This window comes from Mandrillus leucophaeus, unplaced genomic scaffold (genome assembly GCF_000951045.1).
Source record: "Mandrillus leucophaeus isolate KB7577 unplaced genomic scaffold, Mleu.le_1.0 Scaffold64, whole genome shotgun sequence".
Taxonomy (NCBI): Eukaryota; Metazoa; Chordata; class Mammalia; order Primates; family Cercopithecidae; genus Mandrillus; species Mandrillus leucophaeus.
This window is the reverse complement of record NW_012106919.1, coordinates 5993834-6017044: the sequence shown is the minus strand read 5'-3', so window position 1 is coordinate 6017044 and position 23211 is coordinate 5993834. Positions and strand designations below refer to the sequence as shown.

Below are 23211 nucleotides of genomic sequence, written 5' to 3'. Positions count from 1 at the left end.
TAGGGCCAACTCAGAGTGCGTGAAACCAAGCCGTGAAGAGTGGATAGCTGAACAGATGCCTGTGAAAGCAACTTTGATCAGGGAAGGAACGGTAGACTCGGTATGGGGAATTCTTCTTGGGAAGGTGATTGTGGAACAGCTCTCAGGAGACGAGGCTTTGTTTGATGACTGGCAAAGGCCTTTCAAGAGGGTGTGGTTGGGGTGATGGCTGGCACCTGTGAGGAAGACAGTTGTTCTGGCGAGTGGAGGTGTACTGGGAAAGGGTGTTCCAGGAGAATAACCAATTGATTCATCCCACAAGCATTTATTGGGCACCTACTGTCTGAAATGCAAAGGGACACACAAAGATGAGTTAAGGATATGACTTAAGGCACCCACACAACACAAGGCAGGAATGGTTGCCTCTATAAGGCACTGAGGAAGGTTCCCTAGCAGAGATGATGGACGAGCTGGGCCTTAAAGTATGAGTGGGCATTGGCTGGGCGTGGGGCGGAGAAAAGGCCTTTCCAGATGAAGGACTTTGAAATGCTTTATGAGTTTGCCTTGGTAGAGACCAGAGACCCCATAACCAGATGTTGTTCATTTGATTCTGGGAATCATGGGAATACTTCAGAGTCCCAAAAAGAAGATGCCATTACAGTGTTTGAAGATGATATTCTTTGTGCGTAGGTTGCCTTAAGCCTTTTCTTAAACAGCCTGGATGTGCAGCAAAAAATAGTCCTTTCTGCCCCATGTTGTAGGGCGTTGGAAAGGATGATGTACTGGGAGGTGACTGATGCAGCCTCCAGTGCAGAGGCATGGAAAAGTGGACGATCTGTGGCTGCAGGAGGGAGAGGTTAGGGTGGGCAAAGAAGTATTATGAATGAGCAGAATCTAGGGACAGCTCCATGGGTGAGGGTAATATTAAGAAATAAGAGAAGGGCACGGACTACTCTATGCCAGGAAGAGAACTAAGGAAGGCCAACTATAGCAGGGATTGTTTTGGAGGAATAGACAGTGTGTACAGACACAGTGAATTTCTTTAAACAAATATCTGAAATTGGTCACTCAAGGGCTTGGTCCAGTTCAGTGGCAAAAAATCAGTGAGAACAGGAACATGAAGTAAGTTAGAGATGGGGCCTAGACATTTGGGATTCTACTGTTTAGAAGGAGGCGTTGCAGTTGTCCAGTGCTGCATAACAAATCATCCCAAATCACAGTGGCTTAAAGCAAAAATTAGTTTATTCTCTTTCATGAAGTCTGTATGTCAGCCTCCGAAAGGGCTGGGCTCGTGGTTCTGGCTCAGTCTTTCATGGGGGTTCAGTCAGTTGGTGGCTGGGGCTGGGACACTAGGGAGCTGGAGCAGTGGGACTGGCATCTTGTTCTCTTCACCTTGTCTCTCCTGTGGGCTAGCTTGGGCTTCCTTATAGTGTGGCGGGCTCAGAGCAGGCAGACGGCTTACACGGCAGCTCGGGCTCCAAGCGTGTGTCCCAGGAGAGCCGGCAGAAGCTGCGTTCCCTTTATGTGACCTATCCTTAAGGTCACAGAGTGTCACTTCTACCAGAGCTGTAGCCCACCTAGGTTCAGGGAGAGGAAACACAGGTTTTCCCCTCTCAGTGGAAGGAGTGTCAAAGTCATGGGGAAGCAGAGCAGGCATGGGAGATGGCATTGCAAGCCAACTTTGGGAAATACATTTTGTCTCGGGTGGGGAAATCGCATGAACAAATGAACTCCCTCATAGCGGGGAACAGAGAGTACCACCTAAGATTTGGTGGGCAAACTGAGAACTGGGAGAGAGGCAAGAGAGGAGGCAGCCAGTGACTGAGGAGATGTGGGCAGGGAGACAGGAGGAAAGCCAGGCGATGTTCTGGGCACGAAGCCAGGCTTGCTGTGGGTGCTCCAAGGCAGATGTGAACGAGTGAGGATGGGAAAGAGGTGGGGTTGGCCAGGACCATGGAACACGTGGCTTTTGTTTTTCAGTTGTTCTCTCCACTAGCTCAGCCTACCCTTTTTTCCTCTTAGATTTTTTTAAACAGCGTTTTATTAGGAGAAATTTAAAATTATCTTTTTCTTTTTTATATTGTCTCCTCATTTTGCTTTGTCATGGCATGTGTTTTTACTCATTTATTTTTGAATAGGTAATGCATTCACATGTGTTCAATTAAAAAGGATACCAAAGGAAGTACACAGTGCAAATTAAGTCTGCTTCTGACCTGATTCTTCCAGAGACCATCACCGTTACTGATTTAATGTGTATCTTTCAGAAAATATTCTCTACCATTTTTGCCTCTTTGATGCCTACTGTACACACTAGCAGGGCTGATATGCTCCTGCTTTGGTTTTAGCCTTGGTGGCATAGAGGCCCTTCCATAGCACGAACAGCCATCTCCAGACCCATCTACTCACCTTCGTGAGAGGGCAGAGCCTGCAGACTCAGGGCTGAACTCAGCCCTGGATTCTGTTCCAGCTTTTTCTGAACCTGTAATTTTAAGTGCTGCTTCTAATTCAAGTCAGACTTTTTCTATGTTGGCTTTTCATTTTTGCTTTCTGTGGTTTCTCAGTGTCCTTTTACCCTTAAGATCATGATTGTGAATTTTTATTTTTTAGTTTTATTTTTTGGTTCTAACGAGCAGAGAGTTTAGTAGACAAGAAGGAATGGAGAAGACAGGAGGAAGAAGCTGCCCCGTACAGAGACAGAGGGAAGGGAGCTCCAAAGCTGAAAGAGGAGGTCCCTATGATTGTGAAATTTTTTGTTCTCTCACTTATATGCACCTTTCCCTAGCATAGGGGAATATATAGTTAGGGAAATGCAGGGGCTTTTAATACTGGTATCATAGAATTACACAGTCTTGGAGCTGAAAGGGGATTTTAAGGATTGTTTAGATGTTTTCTTTTTAAAAAAAAATTTAAAATTTTGCTTATAGGGAATTCAGCCTTAGAGAAAAAATTAAAAGATTATATAAGGTCTCTTCTTCCACCCAACTAAAAAAACACCCCCACACCAAAACCAACTCTGTTGGACTTTCTGGGATGGATGATGACCTACTGAGATCTGACTTCCCAGAGCAGGAGGTGGGAAGTGCTTGATCCAGCAATGGGTGGGAATGCTTGAACCCAGGAGATCCCAAATGGCTGGAATGTGGGACAGTGGTCCCATGCCCAGGCTGGGACCAACTTCTTAGCTGACCTTCAAAGGGACAAATGGCAGCTGAACTCTGTGAAATGCCCAAATACAGCTCACAGAACCCAAAGGCTGTGTCTCTGCAGTGTGCAGCATTGATCTATTTTTGAAGCTATTTTTTTCTCTGTAAGTGTCCACAAAATTCATCACTTTCCAATGAGCCTGGCAGGATAGCTGCAGTGAAGAAACTCTCCACACAGGTCCCAGTGTCTCTTTGGAATTTTGCCTGAGCAAGTAAATCAAATGCTTGATAAACACACTGATGTCACTGTCCCTAGGCATGGGGCTTTAGAACTTTGTCAAAACCCCTTTCTCTCTGTGGCACCGCTTGTTTCTCGCTACAGCCTTTTGTTTTTCTGGAGTTGGCTGTGGTTCTCCCTCCACGCTCCAGGCCAGGCTCTGTGGGCTGGACAGGTATGGCGAGTTAATCCTGCCAGACGAGGTCAGCCTCTCTTTCTCCCCTCCAGAGCATGGATTTCCTTTAATGTCTTTCTTAAGTTTGAGGAGACAAAAATATATGCCTGAAAAAGGATTGCTGGGAAGAATTAAACACGAGTCCTTCAGCATGCACGTGTCCATTTGTTGCCTTCCAGGTTTGCTTTCTTCTCTGCCTGCGAGGCTCCTCATTCAGTATGCTGTGTTGTATGGTTAGCTGTTCTGCAGTTATATTGAAGGTGGCTTCTCAGATGCTGCTTGAGTCCTGGGAAATGTCACCATCTGATGACAGTCTAGCTGAGAAATGCTAGCACGCCCACCCCTTCTTCCCCCCACAGATCCATATCTCATCTAGCTGTACACAAAAGGCAACTGAGATAACTCCTGTTATCAGCACTAGGTGGAGTGGGAGGTTTTGGGGGATGGTAAGCATTTTCTGGTTTCAGTTACCATGTAAGTATTTTAAATGTGGAGCTCTAGGAAACTGATAACCTCCACAACTATATCATCAGAGCCCTCATTAATGGAATCATTTTCTAAATTGAACATCTTGTTTGTCCTTCCTCTCATTTCTTAGTGAACTTGTCAGTCTTCCCTGGCCCTTCACTGGTTGAGTTGTGGAAGTTTGGAGTCTTTTGCTTTTCAGGAATAGGCTCTGCTCTCAGTGACCTTTTCTGTGTCTTGACCTTTGTGGCGAGTGGAGCTTATTTGGGATTTATAGGGTCTGCAGTTGATGGAGACGCTGAGGAGGATTGAATGCCAGGTATTTTAAAGTGGCCTTGAATTAACTGTTTTCTGGCATCTTTCTCAAATCGATCCATGGGTTATCATGGCCTGTGGAGGCACCTCCCATCTGAATGCTTGCCATCCATCAGCTGAGTAAGTGTTGACCTCTGCTCCCTATGTCCTCCTGTGGGCTGGCTGGGGAAGATCACTTCTTAGGGGCACATGGCAGGGTGGTCTAGGGACTTGGTTGGGCCCAGGGAATAGATTCTCTGTGCAGTGATGACCTCATCAACTCCTCCCCAGCCGTTGCCTAAGACCTGGAAATTGTGGGCAGTTACCTGGACATGCCCACATTCTCTTGCCTGTTAACTGCATCTCTTTACTATCTCTCTGGCCGGACCACCCCCTTTCACTCCCAGTGGAGGTCCAGTGATCTGATTTGTTTGGGGTCCTCAGCAGCTCTCACCTTGGATCACTGCAGGACCATGAAGGAATCTTCTGCCAGGGCCCCTTTCCCATCACTCCTGCCAGAACAGTTTTCCTAAGGCAGGGTTTGGAATATCTGTTTCCTTATTTACACCCCTAGTGGCTCTCCACTGCTCATAGTTCAAAGCCCATGCTCTTTAGTAGAGCACCCTATCCCTGTCCTGGCCTGGCCCCTGTCTGCCGCTTCCTCTTGGTCTTCCTCTACTTTCATGGACTCTACCACCCGTAGGGTGGTAGGACCCCATGTGCCCACTCTGCATAGATTCGAGCTGCTCTCTGCTGAGGTCCTATGTCATGTCCTCCCCACCCCACCACGATCAAGCAGAAATACCTACTCATCCTAATTAAAACTGGGCACAAGCAACCTCTCTTGTGTGAAGCCTTTCCTGATGCCCATGGAACCCCTTGCTCTGTGTCCTCAGTGCATCTTTCACATTGCCACGCTTTGCCCCCTCCGTTTACTTATCTATCTCTGCCTCCTAGACTGTGAAGATTGAGTCTTGTAGCTCATCAGCCCAGCACAGTGTCCAGCAAAGAGGAGGCACCGTATATATTTGTGAAATGAATGAAACAGAAGCTTAGTCAGAGATTGTGGGTTTGGATGCCAACTCTGTATCCCACTAACAATTTCTCTGAGCCTCAGTTTGCTCATCTCATCAGTAAAATGGGGAGAACATACACTTCCCTCACAGGGTGGCTGTGAGCTTAAAGTAAGAAGACACCTGTGGAAATGCTAGTTTGCTGCAGATTTGGCTAGTGCCTGGAATTGAGCAGGTACTCAGTCCTTATTTCCTGTTTCAGGTGATAACCAGAGAGAAAGCCTCTACTTCAGGAGACTACATCTCACTGTGCCTTTTGTCTTCTTCCAAAGAGGCTTCTCAGATGTTGCCCCTAATTAGGAGGGTGTGCCTGGAGAGCCCCTTAACAGCATCTGGGCAGGGCTTGCCACCAGGGGGCAGAGGCTTTTGAACCATCACTGCTTTGTCAGAGCCTGCAGTGAAATATGCAAAGCCCAAATCTTGTTCCAAATCCCATTCCCTCCAGGACCCTTGCCCTCAGTGGGGATTTAGAAACAGCCCCATGCTGTATGTCACATCCTTGGCTCTGTGTAAGTCAGTGACAGCCTGCATGTCAATGCCTGAACTTCTGCTTTCTCCAGATTCCTCAAACCATCTGTCATTCAGGTGCCTTCCTTGTACCCTGAAAGGATGATTTTCATCAGGGCTCACAGTATCTGTTAATGCCTTATGAAGGCATCCAGTTGGAAGAAGCAAGAGAAGAGATGCGTTAGAGGGCTCGGAAGGGATCAACTTGGAATGGGAAGTTTAATAACTCAGAAAATAGGAGTTTTTAGGAAAGCGGCTAAACAGCTTTAAGAAAAAGTAAATGAGGTCAAACCTGTTCAACCAGGCCCTTGTACAGTAAGTAGCTCAAATAGAGGGCAACTGATTAACCATTTGACACTTCACACACCTGCAAAGTTGACCTGACCAGGTTGGCTCCAGCCAATTTTGCAATCATTTTCTGTCTCCACCCATTCCCTATTTCACATCAGCCCCCCTCCCCCACTTCAGGCCCCTTGGCCACCCCCCTCCTTTCCACTTACGCAACCTGAATTCATCTGTACCAAAATATTCACCCCCCCTCTGACTTCTTTTTTTCGGGTTTTATGAGGCAGGTGGTCTGAGAAATTGCTTATGACTGTTGGTCCTAATTCTGAAGCTAATTCATTCAGACTATAGAATACTTAGAAAACACAAAGTGCAAGGAAAAAACAATCTCTTATTACCCGACCTCCCTTTAGTGTTTTTTAAATATACTAGCCCAGTCCTTTTTCCACACATATATAGAGGTGTGTGGGTGTGTGTGGGTGTTTATCTTTACAAAAATACTTTCAAATCCTTTTATAGCTTTTCTCCCTCCCCTTTTACTTAGTAGTGTGCTTTCAGCATTTTTAGGTGTTCATAAATATTGTTCTCTGCAGTTTTTAAATGGTTGCATACTATTTCACCACATAGGGAGAGTGCTGTAATTGACTGATGGATTCTTTGTTTGGGGACCTTTTCCTGCTTTTGTGACCCACCCCCCTATGATATAGTGCTCATTCTTGTACCTTCTTTGGAAGCCCCTGAACGCTCCAGCGTGGTCTTATGCATCTGTGAGGACCCTGTTTCCCAGTTCTCTTCTCTGGGCTGCTGAAGAATTAGTCTCTACCTCCACGGTTCTGTTTTTTGCATCTGTGATGCTGGCTTATCTATGCCTCCCCAGCAAGAATGACCAGGGTCCACTGCCTACTGCCTGGTCATAGTTATGCTCAAGAGCATGGTCCTTGAATTGAATAGGGAAAATGTCCAATCCAGGGCTACCCACTGATGAGAGCCAAGCACAGAAGCCTGAACCACCAGCAATGAAAGTCAAAGCTGAGGGAGGAGTGACCATCCATTGTTATCATAGGTAACAGGTGCTTGGGAAAACCCCCAGAAGCAGTACCATCAGTGCTCTCACTGTGAATTTGTAGTTGTGTGTAGATGTTCATGCTTTATGAGTGTGCTAGACATATTTCAGGGTGCCTGCCACCCACACTCTTGATGGAGAACAGTCTGGGGGCCCTTCACAGTCCCTGTTGCCCAAAGTGGTTATATGCTGGGTAATGGAATACAGATGCCACCTGGTCAAGTCCACCTGGATCTGAGTGTGTTGAGGAAAATGCATACTGTCAATGACCCCAAACCTACAACTTTGGGGGTCTGGTTAAAAAAAAAAGTCTCCCAGCCACTCAGATTGCTTTCTGGGGAATTTGCACTGCGAACCACAGTGGTGAGTGCAGCAGCAACAGGCATGTGTAAGCTGAATATTTGGAGCACAGAAACCATGGCCAAGTAAAGGAACTTTGTCCCTGAAGAGTGGCGGGGCTGTCCTGAGGAGGGTGGCCTAAGTCACAAAGGTTTTCCAGTTCTGGTTCTTGCAAGGCATGGCTGTGCTGTGATCCTCACTTGTGGGCTGCCCTGAAATCCCACGGTGTCTTTTTGTATCCTTTCTCCATCCTCCCCACTTCTCCCCACACACTGGAGCTAGTTGTTGGGGTTCTGCTTCTTGCGATTATCCAGCTAACATCCAAGAGGGTGACACATTGGCTAGTGCTTCCAGTGCTGAGAGGGTCACAGCAGTGACTTGGGCGGAGTCAGGAGAAGAGGAACATTCCTGTTTTGTACCGGACTGCTTTCCAGGATGAAGAGCTGGAGTTGCTGCTCTGCAGTAGGACACGGCTCTGAGGTTCCTTCTGGAGACCCTGATTCACAGCCTGGGCATTCCTAGCTAGGCAGCCCCATTTTCTAGTTTTGTATCTCCATGGCCTGGTGTTGGGAGACAGAAGGTGGGGACACTGTGTTGAAGGACACAGCAGACTGATTTATCATGGACTTCCTGAAGCCAGGGCCACCCCTTTGTATCCAGGTCTAGTTCTGATGCCACTTGAAAAAGCCCCTCCAAGTGCTTTTGCTATTGGTGCCCGGTATCCCTTTGCTGCCTGGTAGCTGACATCCTGACGCTGCCTTCAGATGCGCTCCTGGCATGTTGTCAGCAAGGCCCTGGGCTTAGCAGTCCTCTTCCTGAAGCCGTGAGAGCATTGAGGGGTGCACAGCTGGGGCTCTGCCAGCTCCAGGAGGAGGTGCAGGCAGTGCTGAGTGTGGCAGGAGCTGTGGAAGAGTTATTCCAGTCCTCTGGGAGAGGGTGGGGGTGGCGGCCAGTAGAGGGACTGTTTGAAATCCAGCCGACACCTTTCTCCCAGACTGAAAATCTGGGGACCAGACTGAGAGTCTGAAGAAACTGGGGTATCTTGGGTCCAGAAATGAAGCTAATACAATAGCAACAGTAATTGCTGTGAAATGTGTGCTGTGAGAAGGAATGAGGCACTTGCTGGTTCGAGTGATGGTCTTTTTACTGGAACTCACTCTAAGCTGCGGTTCACTGAGCCTCTGGATGTCTCAGAGGGAGTGTTGCCACAAAGCTGCCCACTTTAAAAAAAAAAAAAAAAAAAGGCCCAACCCTCAGCCTATTTCCGTTATCTCCAAAACCGGACGGAAAGAAAGAGCAGTCAGAGTAATTATAGGGAGAACATTTACAGGCAAGTAATCTGATCTTGCCTTTTAATTTTTTTCCCCTCTAGAAAATAGAAGGCAAATACTAGCACTTATATTTACTTATAAGCATTTCGATTAGATGCTGCCTTGAATCTAGGTGGGGCTGAGAAAAGTGTCTATTCCTGTGGCTGTGGGCATGGTTGGCCTAGGGCAGGCTGCAGGGCTCCCTCGCTGCCTTTCTGTTTGGATAATGCTTGTGTGCTGTCCTTCCGTGAGAGTGAGGGGGAATGCAGGTGAGAGGGTGGCAGGACTCAGGCGCTATCCCTACCTTTTCTGGGAAGAGTGGAGGGTGGAGGCAAGAAATGAGCGATAGGAGAGGAGGAGCAGAATAGAAGGTCAGGAAGTGGGGTCTTTTGGGCTTTCCTGATTCCAAGCATGGCATGGGGTGAAAGAGCCATGGACATCCTGGAAGTGACAAGGTCTTCCCTAGGGTTTCAGTGGTCATGGATAAGAGAAGCTGGGGATTGTACAAATTCAGGTGGGGAGAGGATAAGCAGTAGAAGGCATAGGAAAAGGAAAGGGCTTGTTGGTTATAGAAAAAAAATATATAAATAACCTAAATATTCAATAATATTGGAATAAATAAGATGTAGTATATTCCTATGATGGAATACTGTGCAGCTATATAAAGAGGAAAAATGGGAACTATATTTGATCTCAAAAATGTTGAGGAGGAAAACTGAGGAATATAACTCAATGTAAGGGATGATAATGTTTATGTAAAAAATGCTGTGTATTTTCCAGTACTTACATATATCTGGATATAAAAGCATTTTTTTTGTTTTTAAAGTCTGGAGAGATCTATCCTTCAATCATAGTAGTGCCAGTCTCTGGAAAAATGAGGGGAAGCAGGGTTAGTGGTGGTAGTCAGAAGAGATAAAAGACTTAAAATACTGTAATTTTTAAAAATTAAGTAAATATTGTAATCTAAATAAATAGTAGCATGTTTAAAATATTTTTGAGTTACGGTTTAGCAGTCCTCTAAGGAAGCAGCTTCAACATTTAGTAATGAGGGAATTAGGCAGCAGCTTAGAAGCAGCCATCCATCCCTGGGGCTCAGTAGCTAAATGTCTCAACCTAGGACAATCAGGCAGTCTGGTGACACAGCAGCGCAGACGTCAGAGAGATCACAGGTTGGGATGAAATGAATTACTGGGTTTGCAGTCCTTTTGGCTGGTTCTGTAGCTGGCAGTTACATCTTCTTAGAAGTGGTATTAATAATTTAACATTCATTAATCATCATCTTTAGACCAGCTCTATTTTAGGTACCACTGGGGATTCAGATAAGAGAAAGAATGAAAGAGTCAATGAATGATATTTTTGTCCTTGGATTTAAAACCAGGCCAGGCCCTCATCTCATCACATTTGACTGTGAATTTGGTCTGTCTGCTTCCAGTCCTGCCCTCTGCTCTGTCCTCCACCTGCCACCAGAGTGATGACTCGAAAGTGTAAATCTGATCCGCCTTCTTACTTACCTCTGTTAGTCTCTTTCTCAACTTCCCCTGTCCCAGAGGAGGTGTTTGACTTTATTAATGTGCCTTTCGGTGCCCTTTTCCGCCTGGCACTGAGGTGCCCTCCAGTCATGTGACAAAACGACCTCGGCAAACTTCTTTTGCTAATCCTGGAACGCACTGCAGTGTTTTCACGTGGCATATATTTCCCTTGCACTTTGGGACCCAATTCAGATGTCACTACTTTTGTGAAAGCTTTTTGAATACTTTCACTTTCTGAGAGGGCTTAACCTTGCACTTTGCACCTCACTGCTATCGTATACCATTAAAATGATTAGTTATGTGTATTTATTTTAGGATTGTCAGCTTAGGACAGCTTGTCAACTATGTCTTATTAATCTCTCACAGTTTCTGTCCTAGTATCCATTGTATATAATAGGTACTGAAAAAAATGTTGATTGAAGCCATAGCATATGTCCTAGTTACCTTTCTATGTAACAAATGTTTCCAAACCTCAGTGGCTTAAAACAACCATTTTATTATGCTTACAGAATCTGTGGGTTGAGAATTTTGGGGGGTAGAGGCACATCAGGCATGGCTGTAAGTTCCAAGGCTTGGGGGCAGCTCACAGTAGAGGCTTGTTCAGTCACATGGTTGCAGGTGGAGCGGCTGGAGCCAGCTCTGGACTGGAGCATCTGCCCAGGGCCTCTCCATGTGCCTTGGGCCCCCTCACAGCATGGCCTCAGGACCGTTGGCTTTCTTACGTGGTGGTTCAGGGCTCCCTGAGTGAAATAGAAGCTGCATCACTTTTCATGACCTAGGATCGGAAGTCACAGTGACTTCCTGCCCAGATCCAAAGAGAAGGGAATTATTCTAAGCTCCACCTCTTGATGGGAGTGTGTGGCATGGTCACATTGCAAAAGAGCATGTGGGAAGGAGATATTGTTACTGTTGTATCTGGAGAATACAACCTGCCAACGTGTGTGGGAGAAATTAGTTCCACAGCTAGAGTTAATATCACTACTATTGCTACTACTGCAACTGGTGGCTGAACATTTATTGAGCACTTATTATGTGCCAGGAATTAAGTTTTAAATGTAGCAACTCATTTAATCCTTCCATAACACTGTGAAGATTATACCACTTTACAGATGAGGAAACTGAGGTGCAGAGAGGTTAAGTAACCAGCCCAGGGTCTCACAGCTACTGCCCATGCTGTGGGAAGTCAGTGAAGGGGAAGACTTAGGAATTCACACTGATCTTTAGGTTTGCTGCTGGATTGTGGCAGTGCATTTATTACGTGGGAGTTGATGGCTGTTTCAAGAGCCATTTTTTTTTTTTTTTTTTTTTGAGACAAGATCTCGCTCTGTCACCCAGGCTGGAGTACAGTGGTACAATCATTGTTCATGTTAGCCTCAACCTCCCGGGCTCGAGGGCTCAAGGGACTTTTTTTTTTTTTTTTTTTTTTTTTGAGATAAGAGTCTCGCTCTGTTGTCCAGGCTACTGTACAATGGCATGATCTCGGCTTACTGCAACCTCCGCCTGCTGGGTTCAAGCGATTCTCCTGCCTCAGCCTCCAGAGTAGCTGGGACTAGAGGTATGCACCACCTTGTCGGGCTAAATTTTTGTATTTTTAATTTTTAGATTTTGTATTTTTAGTTTTGTATTTTCAGTAGGGACAGGGGTTCACCATATTGGCCAGGCTGGTCTCAAACTCCTGACCTCAGGGGATCCACCTGCCTTGCCCTCCCAAAGTGCTGGGATTACAAGCATGAGCCACTGTGTCTGGCCTCAAGGGACATTTTTGATGAAAGTATGGATTCAGATAAGGTCCTTGCACCTGTGGTGTTAGGAAACTGAACCTCAAGCTGTCCTGGTTTGATGGCTCCACTTCTGCCATCTGGACCTTAGTTAGACTGTCCCTCGATGGCAGTGACCTTGACCTAGTGGGCTGGAATGCAGTGGTGTGATCTTGGCTTGCTGCAACCTCCATCTCCCAGGTTCAAGCGATTCTTCTGCCTCAGCCTCCTGAGTAGCTGGGATTACAGGCGTGTGCCATCACACCTGGCTAATTTTTGTATTTTTAGTAGAGCTGGGGATTCACCATGTTGGCCAGGCTGGTCTCAAACTCCTGACCTTAAGTGATCCATCTGCCTTGGCCTCTCAAAGTGCTGGGATTACAGGCGTGAGCCACTGTGACACACCAGTGCAGGTGTCTTTAGTCAGCTTCATTTACTCCCTAACTCCTTGCCTCAGGTTCTGCATCTGCAAAGTGAGGTCACTAGGAGTATTTACCTCAGAGGGCTGTTGTGAAGGTTAAAGCTGGTTATACAAGCAGAGTACTTGGAACAGTTACCTGGCTGAGGCTCAATAAGTGCTGGCTGTCCTTATTGGAAGGGTTCAAGTCTTGTGGTTTTCCTGTCACCTGATCTGGAAAGATGTCAAACACAGGATCTTTTAGCCCATGCCACTTCCTGTCCTTCCTTGGCAGAAGGCTGACAGGTGAGAATCCCCAGAAGTTGTCACCGATGTGGCTGTGGAAGTGGCTTTCCCCATTGCTCTCTCTCTCTGGAGCCTTTAAGTTCCATGAAGCACTAAGTTGACCTGGACTCCACCTATTCAGCATGCTGTGGCAGCTCAGTTCAGTTCCCATTTTTTAACTTGGGACTGCACAGATTCCCCATCACTTCTTTTAGGACCAGGTGGGCAAGAAGATCCAGTCAGTGCTTTATTACTTCTCACTGATATTCACAGAGCACATTCAGTGTGAGCCATGGAGTAAGAAAACTCTTAGTCACATTCTGTGTCATGAGAAGGTTACTTAACCTTGAAGACCATTTCCTTGTTTGGTATATGTGGCTATAATGAAATCGACCCCATTCAGCTGTTGTGAGGATTAAATGAGATGATGTATGCAGAGCAACTAGGACAGTGCCTGGGAAAGTGCTACTCATCATGATCATTTATCTTCAGTTTAGAACAATGTATACTTGCTTATTTAAAAAAGGAGATAATAGAAAAAAGGTATTGAGAAAAATAGGAGAGGAGAAAAATCACTCATATTCTCACCATTCAGTGATTCAGACCAGTGTCATCAATGTTTTGTTTGGTTGTTTTTGTAGGTGTAGGATTTTTTTTTTTTTAATCAGTAGTTTTACTGCATATGCAGTTTTGCACTTTTAACCCAAACTTAATGTTCTTTTTAATGCTTTTGTACTTACAAAGATTGATCCTGTTTTTAGATTGATATCTCACATTGGTAGAAATGAGATGAAATTTTAAAATATTCATTTGGTGGCTTTCACAGTATGATTTGATCTCTAGGGTCTCCTGTGGGATTGCTACACGGTGCATTGTATTATTTTCATCTTATAGATGAAGAAAGATACTAGTGTGGCTGAGTCACATGCAGAATTTGGAGGAGCGGGGTGCTGAACGAGTTTGATGATTGTAGGGGCCACAACTGGAAGAGTTGATGTAAAATGGTGAGGTCAATCCCTTTGACACTTTCACATGCTTAGTCACACATCTTGAACATGTAAGTTGGATCCTGTGCCTACAGATACAGGTTTGTGAGCCAAGTCATATTCCAAAAATTGCATGAGAAGCTGGCTTTCCCAGGCACAGTGACCCCTCCCTGCTCACTAACTCCTGAATCATACCTCCTGCTCCTAGCCAGGTTTGTCTAGGACTTGAGCACAAAGAAAAAGTGGGAGCATCTTTGAACAAGAAATACCTTGAAAAACTAGTTAAGTGGTATCATGTATTTGTGGGATGGGTGATTTCAAAACTCAATCTAAAAGAAAAGGACCTTGCTCATTGGCACGTTATTGTCTGATGCAATGTTTCTTAATCTTTTTGGGTCTTGAATTCCTTTGAGAATCTTTTGAAATTTATGGACTCTTTTCCCAGAAGAACACACTCATGTGTATGTAACAAAATTTTGCATTCAATCTTAGGTACTGCAGGTGTCTACATTAGTTATATATTGGTGTAAAAAAAAAGCCCCAAACTTAAGGCTTAAAGGAACAATAGATGTTTATTATCTCACAGTTTCTGTGGTTCAGAAAGTCAATAATATCTTAAGTGGGTACTTGTGACTTGGAGTCTCCCAGGAGGTTGCAGTCAAGATGTTGTGGGGAGGAAAGGGGCAGGTTCAGTGGCTTGTGCCTGTAATCCCTGCACTCTGGGAAGCAAAGCCAGGAGGATTACTTGAACCCAGGAGTTTGAGACCAGCCTGGGAAACATAGTGAGACCCTATGTATTAGTCAGTTCTCACATTGCTATAAAGAAATACATGAGACTGGAGAATTTATAAAGAAAAGAGGTTTAATTGTCTCACAGTTCCACAGGCTGTTCAGGAAGCATAATGCTGGCATCTGCTTGGCTTCTGGGGAGACTGCAGGAAACTTTCAATCATGGTGGAAGGCGAAGGGGAAGCAGGCATGCCTTACATGGCCAAAGCAGGAGCAAGAGAGAGAGAGGGGGAGGTGCCACACACTTTTAAACAATTGGATCCTGTGAGAACTCTCACGAGAACAGCACCAAAGGGGTGGTGCTAAATCATTCATGAAAGATCCACTCCTGTGATCCAGTCACCTCCCACCAGGCCCCACTTCTAACATTGGGGATTATAATTGAACATGAGATTTGGGTGGGTACACAGACCCCAACCATATCCCATCTCTATAAGAAATACAAAAGTTAGCCAGGCATGGTGGTGTGTGCTGGTGGTCCCAGATACTCAGGAGGCTGATGTGGAAGGATCACTTGAGCCTCGGAGGTCAAGGCTGCAGTGAGCTCTGATTGCACCACTGCACTCCAGCCTGGGTGACAGAGTGAGACCCTGTCTCAACAACAACAGAAAGATGCCTGGGGTTGACATTATCTGAAGGCTTGACTGAGTTGACTGAGGCTGGAGAATCTACTTCCAAGGTGGAATCTACTTCCAGTCACATGCTAGCAAGTTAGTGCTGGCTGTTGGCGGGAGGCCTCAATGTGGTCCCCCCCGTACGGCTGCTTTGATGTCCTCATAACATCGTGCTTGTCTTTTTATGACTTAGCCCTGGAAGTCACATTCCACCATTTGTGCATTTCCTACTGGTCACATAGGTCAGTCCTATTTAGTGCACAGGGCAAGGTCTGAGAGGGGAGTAGTGCTGACTGCCCACGCCCTCTCCTGGTGCATGCTGCTCCCAGCACCCAGAAGCTCTCCTAACTGCATTATTTAGGGTTTTCATATGGGGTTTCATTACATGGGTATGACTGATGAAATCACTGACCAGTATCTATATAAAAGATACTACAGTAGTGAATACAGAAGAAATTTTATATAGCAAATATGCATTATTTTTATTTTTGGCTAAAATTTTTTTCTAGTTATTAAACTGGTACATACTCATTGCAGAGGACTGGGGGAGGGAGTAAAATATTAAGAAAAAAATAAAAATCACTTGCCATCCTGTCACCTAGTATTTTCTTTCTAGTTCTTTTCATGCAGCTATATATAACATTTTGATCTTTCTTTTTATATTACAGAAGTCATGTTTGCTTATTGCAGAGTAATCCAAAGAGTACAGAATGTCTAAAGTTTAAAAAGTTAATAATAATAAAAAAATGATCCTTGCCTGGGAGGAACCTTCTGTTGTAGGTTGAGAGGGGAGATAGAGGGGCTGTGGGTCAGAGGATGCCCTGATCAGGGTTGGGGGCCTGTGTCTCTTTGGAGGCAGCAGAGGTCTGCACAGCAGGGTATTACCATTAGAAGGAAATGGGGAGGGGGGCGGGTATGTGGAAAGGGAATTAAACTGCCAAGAAGAAAACATTTATTTTTATTGTTATGTTGAGAAGCATTATTTTCAGGGGTCAGAAGCCCTTTGTGGGGCAGAGGGAAATTAAGGACATATTTAATAAACAGGTGCAGCTGAATGTGTGTGGTTGAAGTGCAGTCCAGTAGTTAGTTATTTGTCCAGGTTGTTTATAACCTGCTTCCGGCCTAGGCAAGTTGATTTGACCCTGCTGTCCTGGCTCATTCAGGCCACTTAACACTGTTTATCTTTGGGTGGGGAGGACATTCACGATCCGCTGGCCAAGTGCCTTTGTAAAGTCTGTAAATAGGATGCATTCTGGTTAAACTCATTATTGCATCACAAGAGCCAGTATCTGATGGGTCTCAGCTGTTTTCTTTTGCACTGGGGAAGACTAGAGGAGAATGAAACTTTCTTGAACCAGGGATTGGGTCTCTACCAAAGAGAGAAGCTTAAAGCTAGTGAGAGCCTTAAGATATTTCATTTGAGCACTTCGCTGGCACCATGTAGGTAGAGACACTTTAAAGTAACAGTGCTTTGCTACACCTGATTTTAATCATCTGTGGAGCTTTAAAAATAATCCTAATTAGTCCTAAGACCAGTTATGTCAGGTGGGGTCCAGGCACTGTTAGTTTTTAAAAGCTCCCCAGGTGATTCCAATGTAGGTCCAGGATTGAGAAGCAGTCCTTGAAGATGCTGGTGTACCCTGACCTGCATCCAGCCTTCTTTGCAGGAGATGGATGGGGGTTGGTTGTAGTTGCTCTGTCACAGAACACTGCAATTCACAGGATACCTAATGTTATGAATGTAGTTAAATTGTTTGCAAAATGTTCTGTGTTTCAGGAATACTGCAAATATTTGATTCAAATGTCACCATATATGTGTGTGTGTATATATACAGTCATGGGTCACTTAATGATGGGGATATGTTTTGAGAAATGCATCATTAGGCAATTTCATCCTTGTGTGAACATCACAGGGTGTATTTTAACAAACCTAGATGGGATATATATTTTCATTTATACATTTTCATATGGAAAATCAAATGTCCCAGCACTGTTACTGAATATCAGTCATTTCCCCTACTTGATCTGCCATGCCAATATTAAGTGCCATATACTAGATCTCTATATATGCTCCGTTATAATCCTACAGGATAACTGTTGTACATGTGTTTCCTCATTGAAATGTTACTCAGTGCATGACTACATATAGCAAAAATGTTATACGGCATATTTTAACATACTGATATTACTAAAGAGTTGTCCTCATGGTGACTTTAAATATCATAATTAATGCCATCAACCAGAATATATCAAATAAATTCACATACCACTTGTTCTGTTTCCTTCCCCTGCCAATTTTTTATTTTTCCTGATTCTGCTGAAGCCAGGATGGGTTCTGTGTAAGATTTTGTTTGTGAGGAAAGATTCTGCGTGAATTAAAGTTTTGCGAGCCATGGGCGTTTCATTGTATGGGCCGTTTTGAGGTCTGTCATCTTGCAGATTAGATCAGCTTACACTGAGGCACAGTACCCTGCTGAGCGGGGCTGAGAGCTTCACTCCACTAGTATTCAAGCTGTCCCGGCTGTTCACCAGCTGGATCCACTTCAGATAGGCATAGCCGGGGCAGCCGCCATTCCCATTTGTGGGGGAAAAGGGAAGCTATCACAAGAATGGGCTGCAGCTGTGGGAGGACATGGGCGGCCCAGTGATGGTGTCATTGTCAAGAGGCCTTTGAAATGTCCTTAAGCAGTCATTGGCCAAATCCTGTCCTCTATGGATCCAGAGCCACAGAATGTTCCAGCCAAAAGATATCTTAGCCAGCAGCTCTTTATTGAGGACCGATTGTGGGCTAGGCTGTGTGCTAGGGGCTTTACAGATGTTATTAGATCTTCTCAATAACCCTATGAGGCACCCATTATTATCCCCATCTTACAGATGAGAAAACTGAGGCTTAGAGAGGTTAAGTAGCTTATCCAAGATCACAGTTAATAAATGACAAAGCCAGCATCGGAACCCATGCTAGTCCTCTCCAAAGCCGCCTTCTTAGAAATCATTTGATAGATGAGGAGATCAAGGTCTGGAGAAGAAAAGCAACTTGTTTGAGATGACACAACCAGCTCTAATTGGTGGCAAAGCTGTGCCTAGAACTCACCTGCGCTTTTCACAACCTGCAGTGCGTGACCACTGCCGAAAGGGAGAGGCAGGGGTGTGCCCCCTCCTACCTTCTGAGTGACCCATGCACAATCAGTGTTGAGTTGGCATGAAATGAGAAATTAAACTCACCATGCCACTTTAAGAAGAACATGGAGAAGGCAGGCAGAGTGACCTTGGACAACGCTATCTCAGCCAGAAGGCAGGAGGTCAGCGGGGGAATCTGAGTGGGAAACTCAAGGGTAGCCTGACTGTCCTAGTCATAGGTTTAGCTGGGCACTGTCCCCTTTGTCAATTTGTGGGAGTCTGGGCATCAGGGATCTGCTTCAGCCCTTCACATTAGTATTTGGGCGTGCTCAGTTTAAAACGATAGCAGTCTGCAGGAGCTCAGCTCTGCCTCTGTTTATGGAGGGAAGAGAAACTAAGGAATGCTCCTTGGGAGTGGTGTAGGGGAGCAGCCACATGGGAAAACGAAGGGTGTGGCACCAGAAAAAAGGTGCTCCCAGGACTCCCTCCCACCAGCGCTCGGACCAAGGAAGAAGCATTTAATTTCAACCAGATTTCTAGACGGTTGCTTTTATTTGTTTTCATCTGAATTTGTGCCAAGGATTCAACTTTTCCTGCTCGTTTTATTAAAAACTTTATAAACAGCATTAATAAATAGATATAAAACTGCCACATAAATGACAAACAGAGGGACTAAATGAAATTCCCAAGGGTCAGCTGTTGAATAAGTAACAAAAGCACATCTTGGCATGATCAAATTCCCATATATGCAAATTAGGGACCGTGCTTTACCACAGAGTGTTTTAATTAATATTTATAAATCACAGAGCGCCTTTGAAAGGGCCAGTAAGCTATTTATATTATTATCATGTCACACAAATAACAAACCCTTTGGAGACTGCTGCCTACTTTGCATTTTGGTCTGAGAAGTGAGTGAGCATGTTGCCTGTGTTTTTTCTCCCTCGTAGGTGTGGTGTCAGCACAGCGGCAGGTCACCGTTCAGGAAGGACCCTTGTACCGCACGGAGGGCTCCCACATCACCATCTGGTGCAATGTGAGTGGCTACCAGGGACCTTCGGAGCAGAATTTCCAGTGGTCCATTTACCTGCCTTCATCTCCAGAGCGAGAGGTGCAGATCGTCAGCACCGTGGACTCTTCCTTCCCCTATGCCATCTACACCCAGCGCGTCCGTGGAGGGAAGATCTTCATAGAAAGAGTCCAGGGGAACTCAACCCTATTGCACATCACAGATCTTCAGGCCCGGGATGCCGGGGAGTACGAATGCCACACACCCAGCACTGATAAGCAATACTTTGGGAGTTACAGTGCAAAGATGAACCTAGTGGGTAAGGAGATGCTGTCTTCGCATGGCCCACATCTGGCCTGACTCAGTTCTTTAGTAGTGTAATTTTGCTTTATGCCATGCATTTGACTTTAAAAAAGTCCCCAAAATCCCCACATATTTTAGGGGTCAACAGATAGCACAAGTAAACTAAATTTCTTTAGTTTACTAATAGGTGGTTGAGGGTGAAACTTTAAAAAGGTCTAATGCAGATGTTAAGAATTTCATAAGTTAACACTGTAACTGGTGAAAAGGGATATGAAAATATAAGGCAAGATGTTTGTGGTTGATGATCTGAATGACAAGGAAGATGAGACGTATGACATCAGTTGGAAGAGAGGAGAAACCTCTCAGAAGGATAGGCCTTTGGGCAGCTCTGAGACCCACGGGGCACTGCTGAAGCAGGAAGCACATGTGGCTGTGGGTCCTTGCTCAGACCTCGTACATTGCAGATCCTTTGGCTCCATGCGTAAGGAACTATGAACTGGCTGTCTCCCTTGTTGCTCCTTAATGCTGAAGGAAACATGAAGAAGAGGGATGCAGGAGCTTCCAATGTGGGCAGCCCTGGTCATAGTGTTTGTCAGTGTCAAAGGGTTAACCATATCAAGGCTGTTCTGTTTTTCTGCCTATCTTAATTTCTAGTTTTTATTATCACAACTAAGCAGTGGGTTTTCCTTTTTCTTTCTCTAACAAGTCTGTGTCCCAGCAGGAGACCTTTTGTGTGTGTGTGTGTGTGTGATGGAGTTTTGCTCTTGTTGCCCAGGCTGGAGTGCAATGGTGCGATCTTGGCTCACTGCAACCTCCACCTCCTGGGTTTAAGCAATTCTCCTGCTTCAGCCTCCCGAGTAGCTGGGATTACAGGCATGCACTACCACGCTGAGCTAATTTTGTGTTTTTAGTAGCGATGGGGTTTCTCCATGTTGGTCAGGCTGGTCTCGAACTCCCGACCTCAGGTGATCTGCCTCCCTCAGCCTCCCAAAGTGTTGGGATTATAGGTGGGAGCCACCGCACTCGGCCGTTCCCAGCAGGAGACCTTTAAGACCCAATCCTTGGGTGAGAACAGGGAGAAAGCACATACTAGTTGTGACTAAGGTACTCTCATCAGACAAAGAGGTGGTGCTATTTAATCTCCAGAAAGATGCAAGGAAGGATCAGGGTATGATTCTGACCAAGAGATCACAGAGAAAATCTCTTCTCTTGCCAGAATCTCTCCAGACTGTCGCTTCCTTCCAGTGAGGACCCCTTGATGGATGAATTATGTGAAAATTAAACATACTAAAAATAGGGTATGATGATGATTTTTTTCTGCCAAAAATGGTTTTTTTTTTAAAAAAATTGTCTTCCTGGGGCTGTACTGCTGAAGTAAGTTACAGAATTGGGATGTGGGAAGGAGAGAAAGGGGAAAATAAGGATGCTGTATACAAATGTAAAACTAAAAGTTCCAGGAGGCATTTCCATTTGAGGATCAGTCAGAAGTGAAGTTAAAGTATCTCAAAGCAGTGCCAGAATGAACAACAAATGTTATTTGACCTGTAAGACAATTGTTTAAAGACAGTATTTTCAGGGAGTTCATTTATTATATAATATGAAATACACCCCATGTTTCATCCAAGTGTTATTAAAATACCAAACAGGTAGGTGTAAGCACCAAAATAATGCATTTCCAAATCCAAACAGAAAACTTTCTGTTTATGTGCATTTGGGGCTGTCTGTGACCTTGAATGGATGGTTCAAGGATGACTGTTAGGGATGCAGGGCAGTGACGCCTGCATGGAATGGGAGCTTAGGCCCTGGGAGTCTCAGATTCTGTGGCTTTGTGACTGCACTCTCGGGACATTTCTGTGTTGCAGTGATCCCAGACTCCCTGCAGACCACTGCCATGCCCCAGACTCTGCACAGAGTGGAGCAGGACCCGCTGGAGCTCACTTGTGAGGTGACCTCGGAGACCGTTCAGCACAGCCACCTGTCTGTGGCCTGGCTCCGGCAGAAAGGTGGCGAGAAGCCCGTGGAGGTCATCTCCCTGAGCCGAGATTTCATGCTTCACTCCAGCAGCGAATATGCCCAGAGGCAGAGCCTGGGGGAGGTGCGGCTGGACAAGCTGGGGAGGACCACCTTCCGCCTCACCATCTTCCACCTGCAGCCTTCCGACCAGGGCGAGTTCTACTGCGAGGCTGCTGAGTGGATCCAGGATCCGGATGGGTCATGGTATGCTATGACCCGAAAGCGTTCCGAGGGAGCCGTGGTCAACGTCCAGCCAACTGGTCAGTTTCTCTGAGCCTCTTGTCCTGTCCTTTACCTGGTGGTGAAGGCTGTCAGATACTGGGAGGATGTGGAGACTCCTTCTTTGGGGGCCTCTACCAGGACAGCTGGTTTTCATGTGAAGTTAAAACTGATCTCCTGTGCAGCCGGAGGGAGCTGAGGGATGTGCCTGACAGGGGTATCCTAAGACCCGAGTCACAGGCAGGTGCTGCACAGACTGAATCCTGCTTAGAGACATGCTTTCTCTGACCTACATGGTGTTTACACTTTTTTGAATTAGAAACTCATGTTAAAAATTGGGAGATTTCTGAGAAACTATTTGTATTTTAAAACTCTGGGCTTTCATTCCCATTAGCCACAGTTGCTGCCCCGTTTAATGATGTTGCTTTCCTCAGGTGCCCATCTGGTTTCATTTGCAGAAGACATTTGAGATAATGAGACTTCCATCCAAGGTCTAACATTATGAACTAGAGAAGTTTTGTCTTAAGTTATTATTTTTTATCTAGTAATAGTCTTTGGTGATATTTTGTAATTTCCAAAATACTTTATCACATATTACTTCACCATCTCCCAGACGTTCTGTGAGGTGAGTAGGTGGTTGTATTTCTATTTTGCAGGTGAGGATGCTGAATGCAGATTACTTTATGTTGGGGCTCAGGAGTCGTCATAGGGCATGTTGATAAGGCCAGTCTGAGAGTACCAGTTTCCACTCTAGATGTTTTCTTAAGGCCTGGAAGGGGTCCTGAGGAGGTTGTGTGATGTCTTTAGAGCTAAGGCAAAATGATGGTGGCACAGCCAGCTGAAACCCTAGGGCCCTGGCTCCTCTTGGTATCTCCTATGGTCCCAGACTCTATCTCCCCAGGCTCCTGAGCCCACCAAGCTCCAGGCCAAAGCTGATGGCTGTCGCTGGCTGCCTCTGTTGGGCTGAGGGCAGGTTCTCACATGGGCCTTCAGTTCCCCCAGCTTTGGTGGACCGTGGCTGTTGTGCCATCACTAAGTTGCGATGAGTGGCTTGAAAGCCTTTCCTTGTGCGGTTGCTCACTTCTGGCGAGGACTGTGGTGGTTCTGGTGAGTGAGTGGAGGTGTGGCTTTTGGGAAATGAGCTGGGGAGTCCCAGTATAGGTGGGGTCCCTCTTCAGGACCTGTCTCTTGGACTCCCTGTCCCATTTGCTGCAGTCAGTTGTCTGGGTCTTTGCATACTTTCTCTGCCATTCTAGAGTAATGCTTCAGACTCAGCTAACAGTACA

The 23211-nt window shown here is 45.6% G+C and overlaps 1 protein-coding gene across 2 annotated transcripts in view; it reads left to right on the top strand.

Annotated features, from left to right (window-relative positions):
• IGSF3 (immunoglobulin superfamily, member 3) overlaps positions 1-23211 on the top strand; it is a 92744-nt gene that overhangs the window by 30903 nt on the left and 38630 nt on the right. For both annotated transcript variants that reach the window (XM_012000833.1, XM_012000832.1), the window contains exons 2-3: positions 19332-19709; positions 21556-21966. In XM_012000833.1, coding sequence (XP_011856223.1) covers positions 19332-19709; positions 21556-21966 — 789 coding nt within the window. The remainder of the gene's footprint in view (positions 1-19331; positions 19710-21555; positions 21967-23211) is intronic.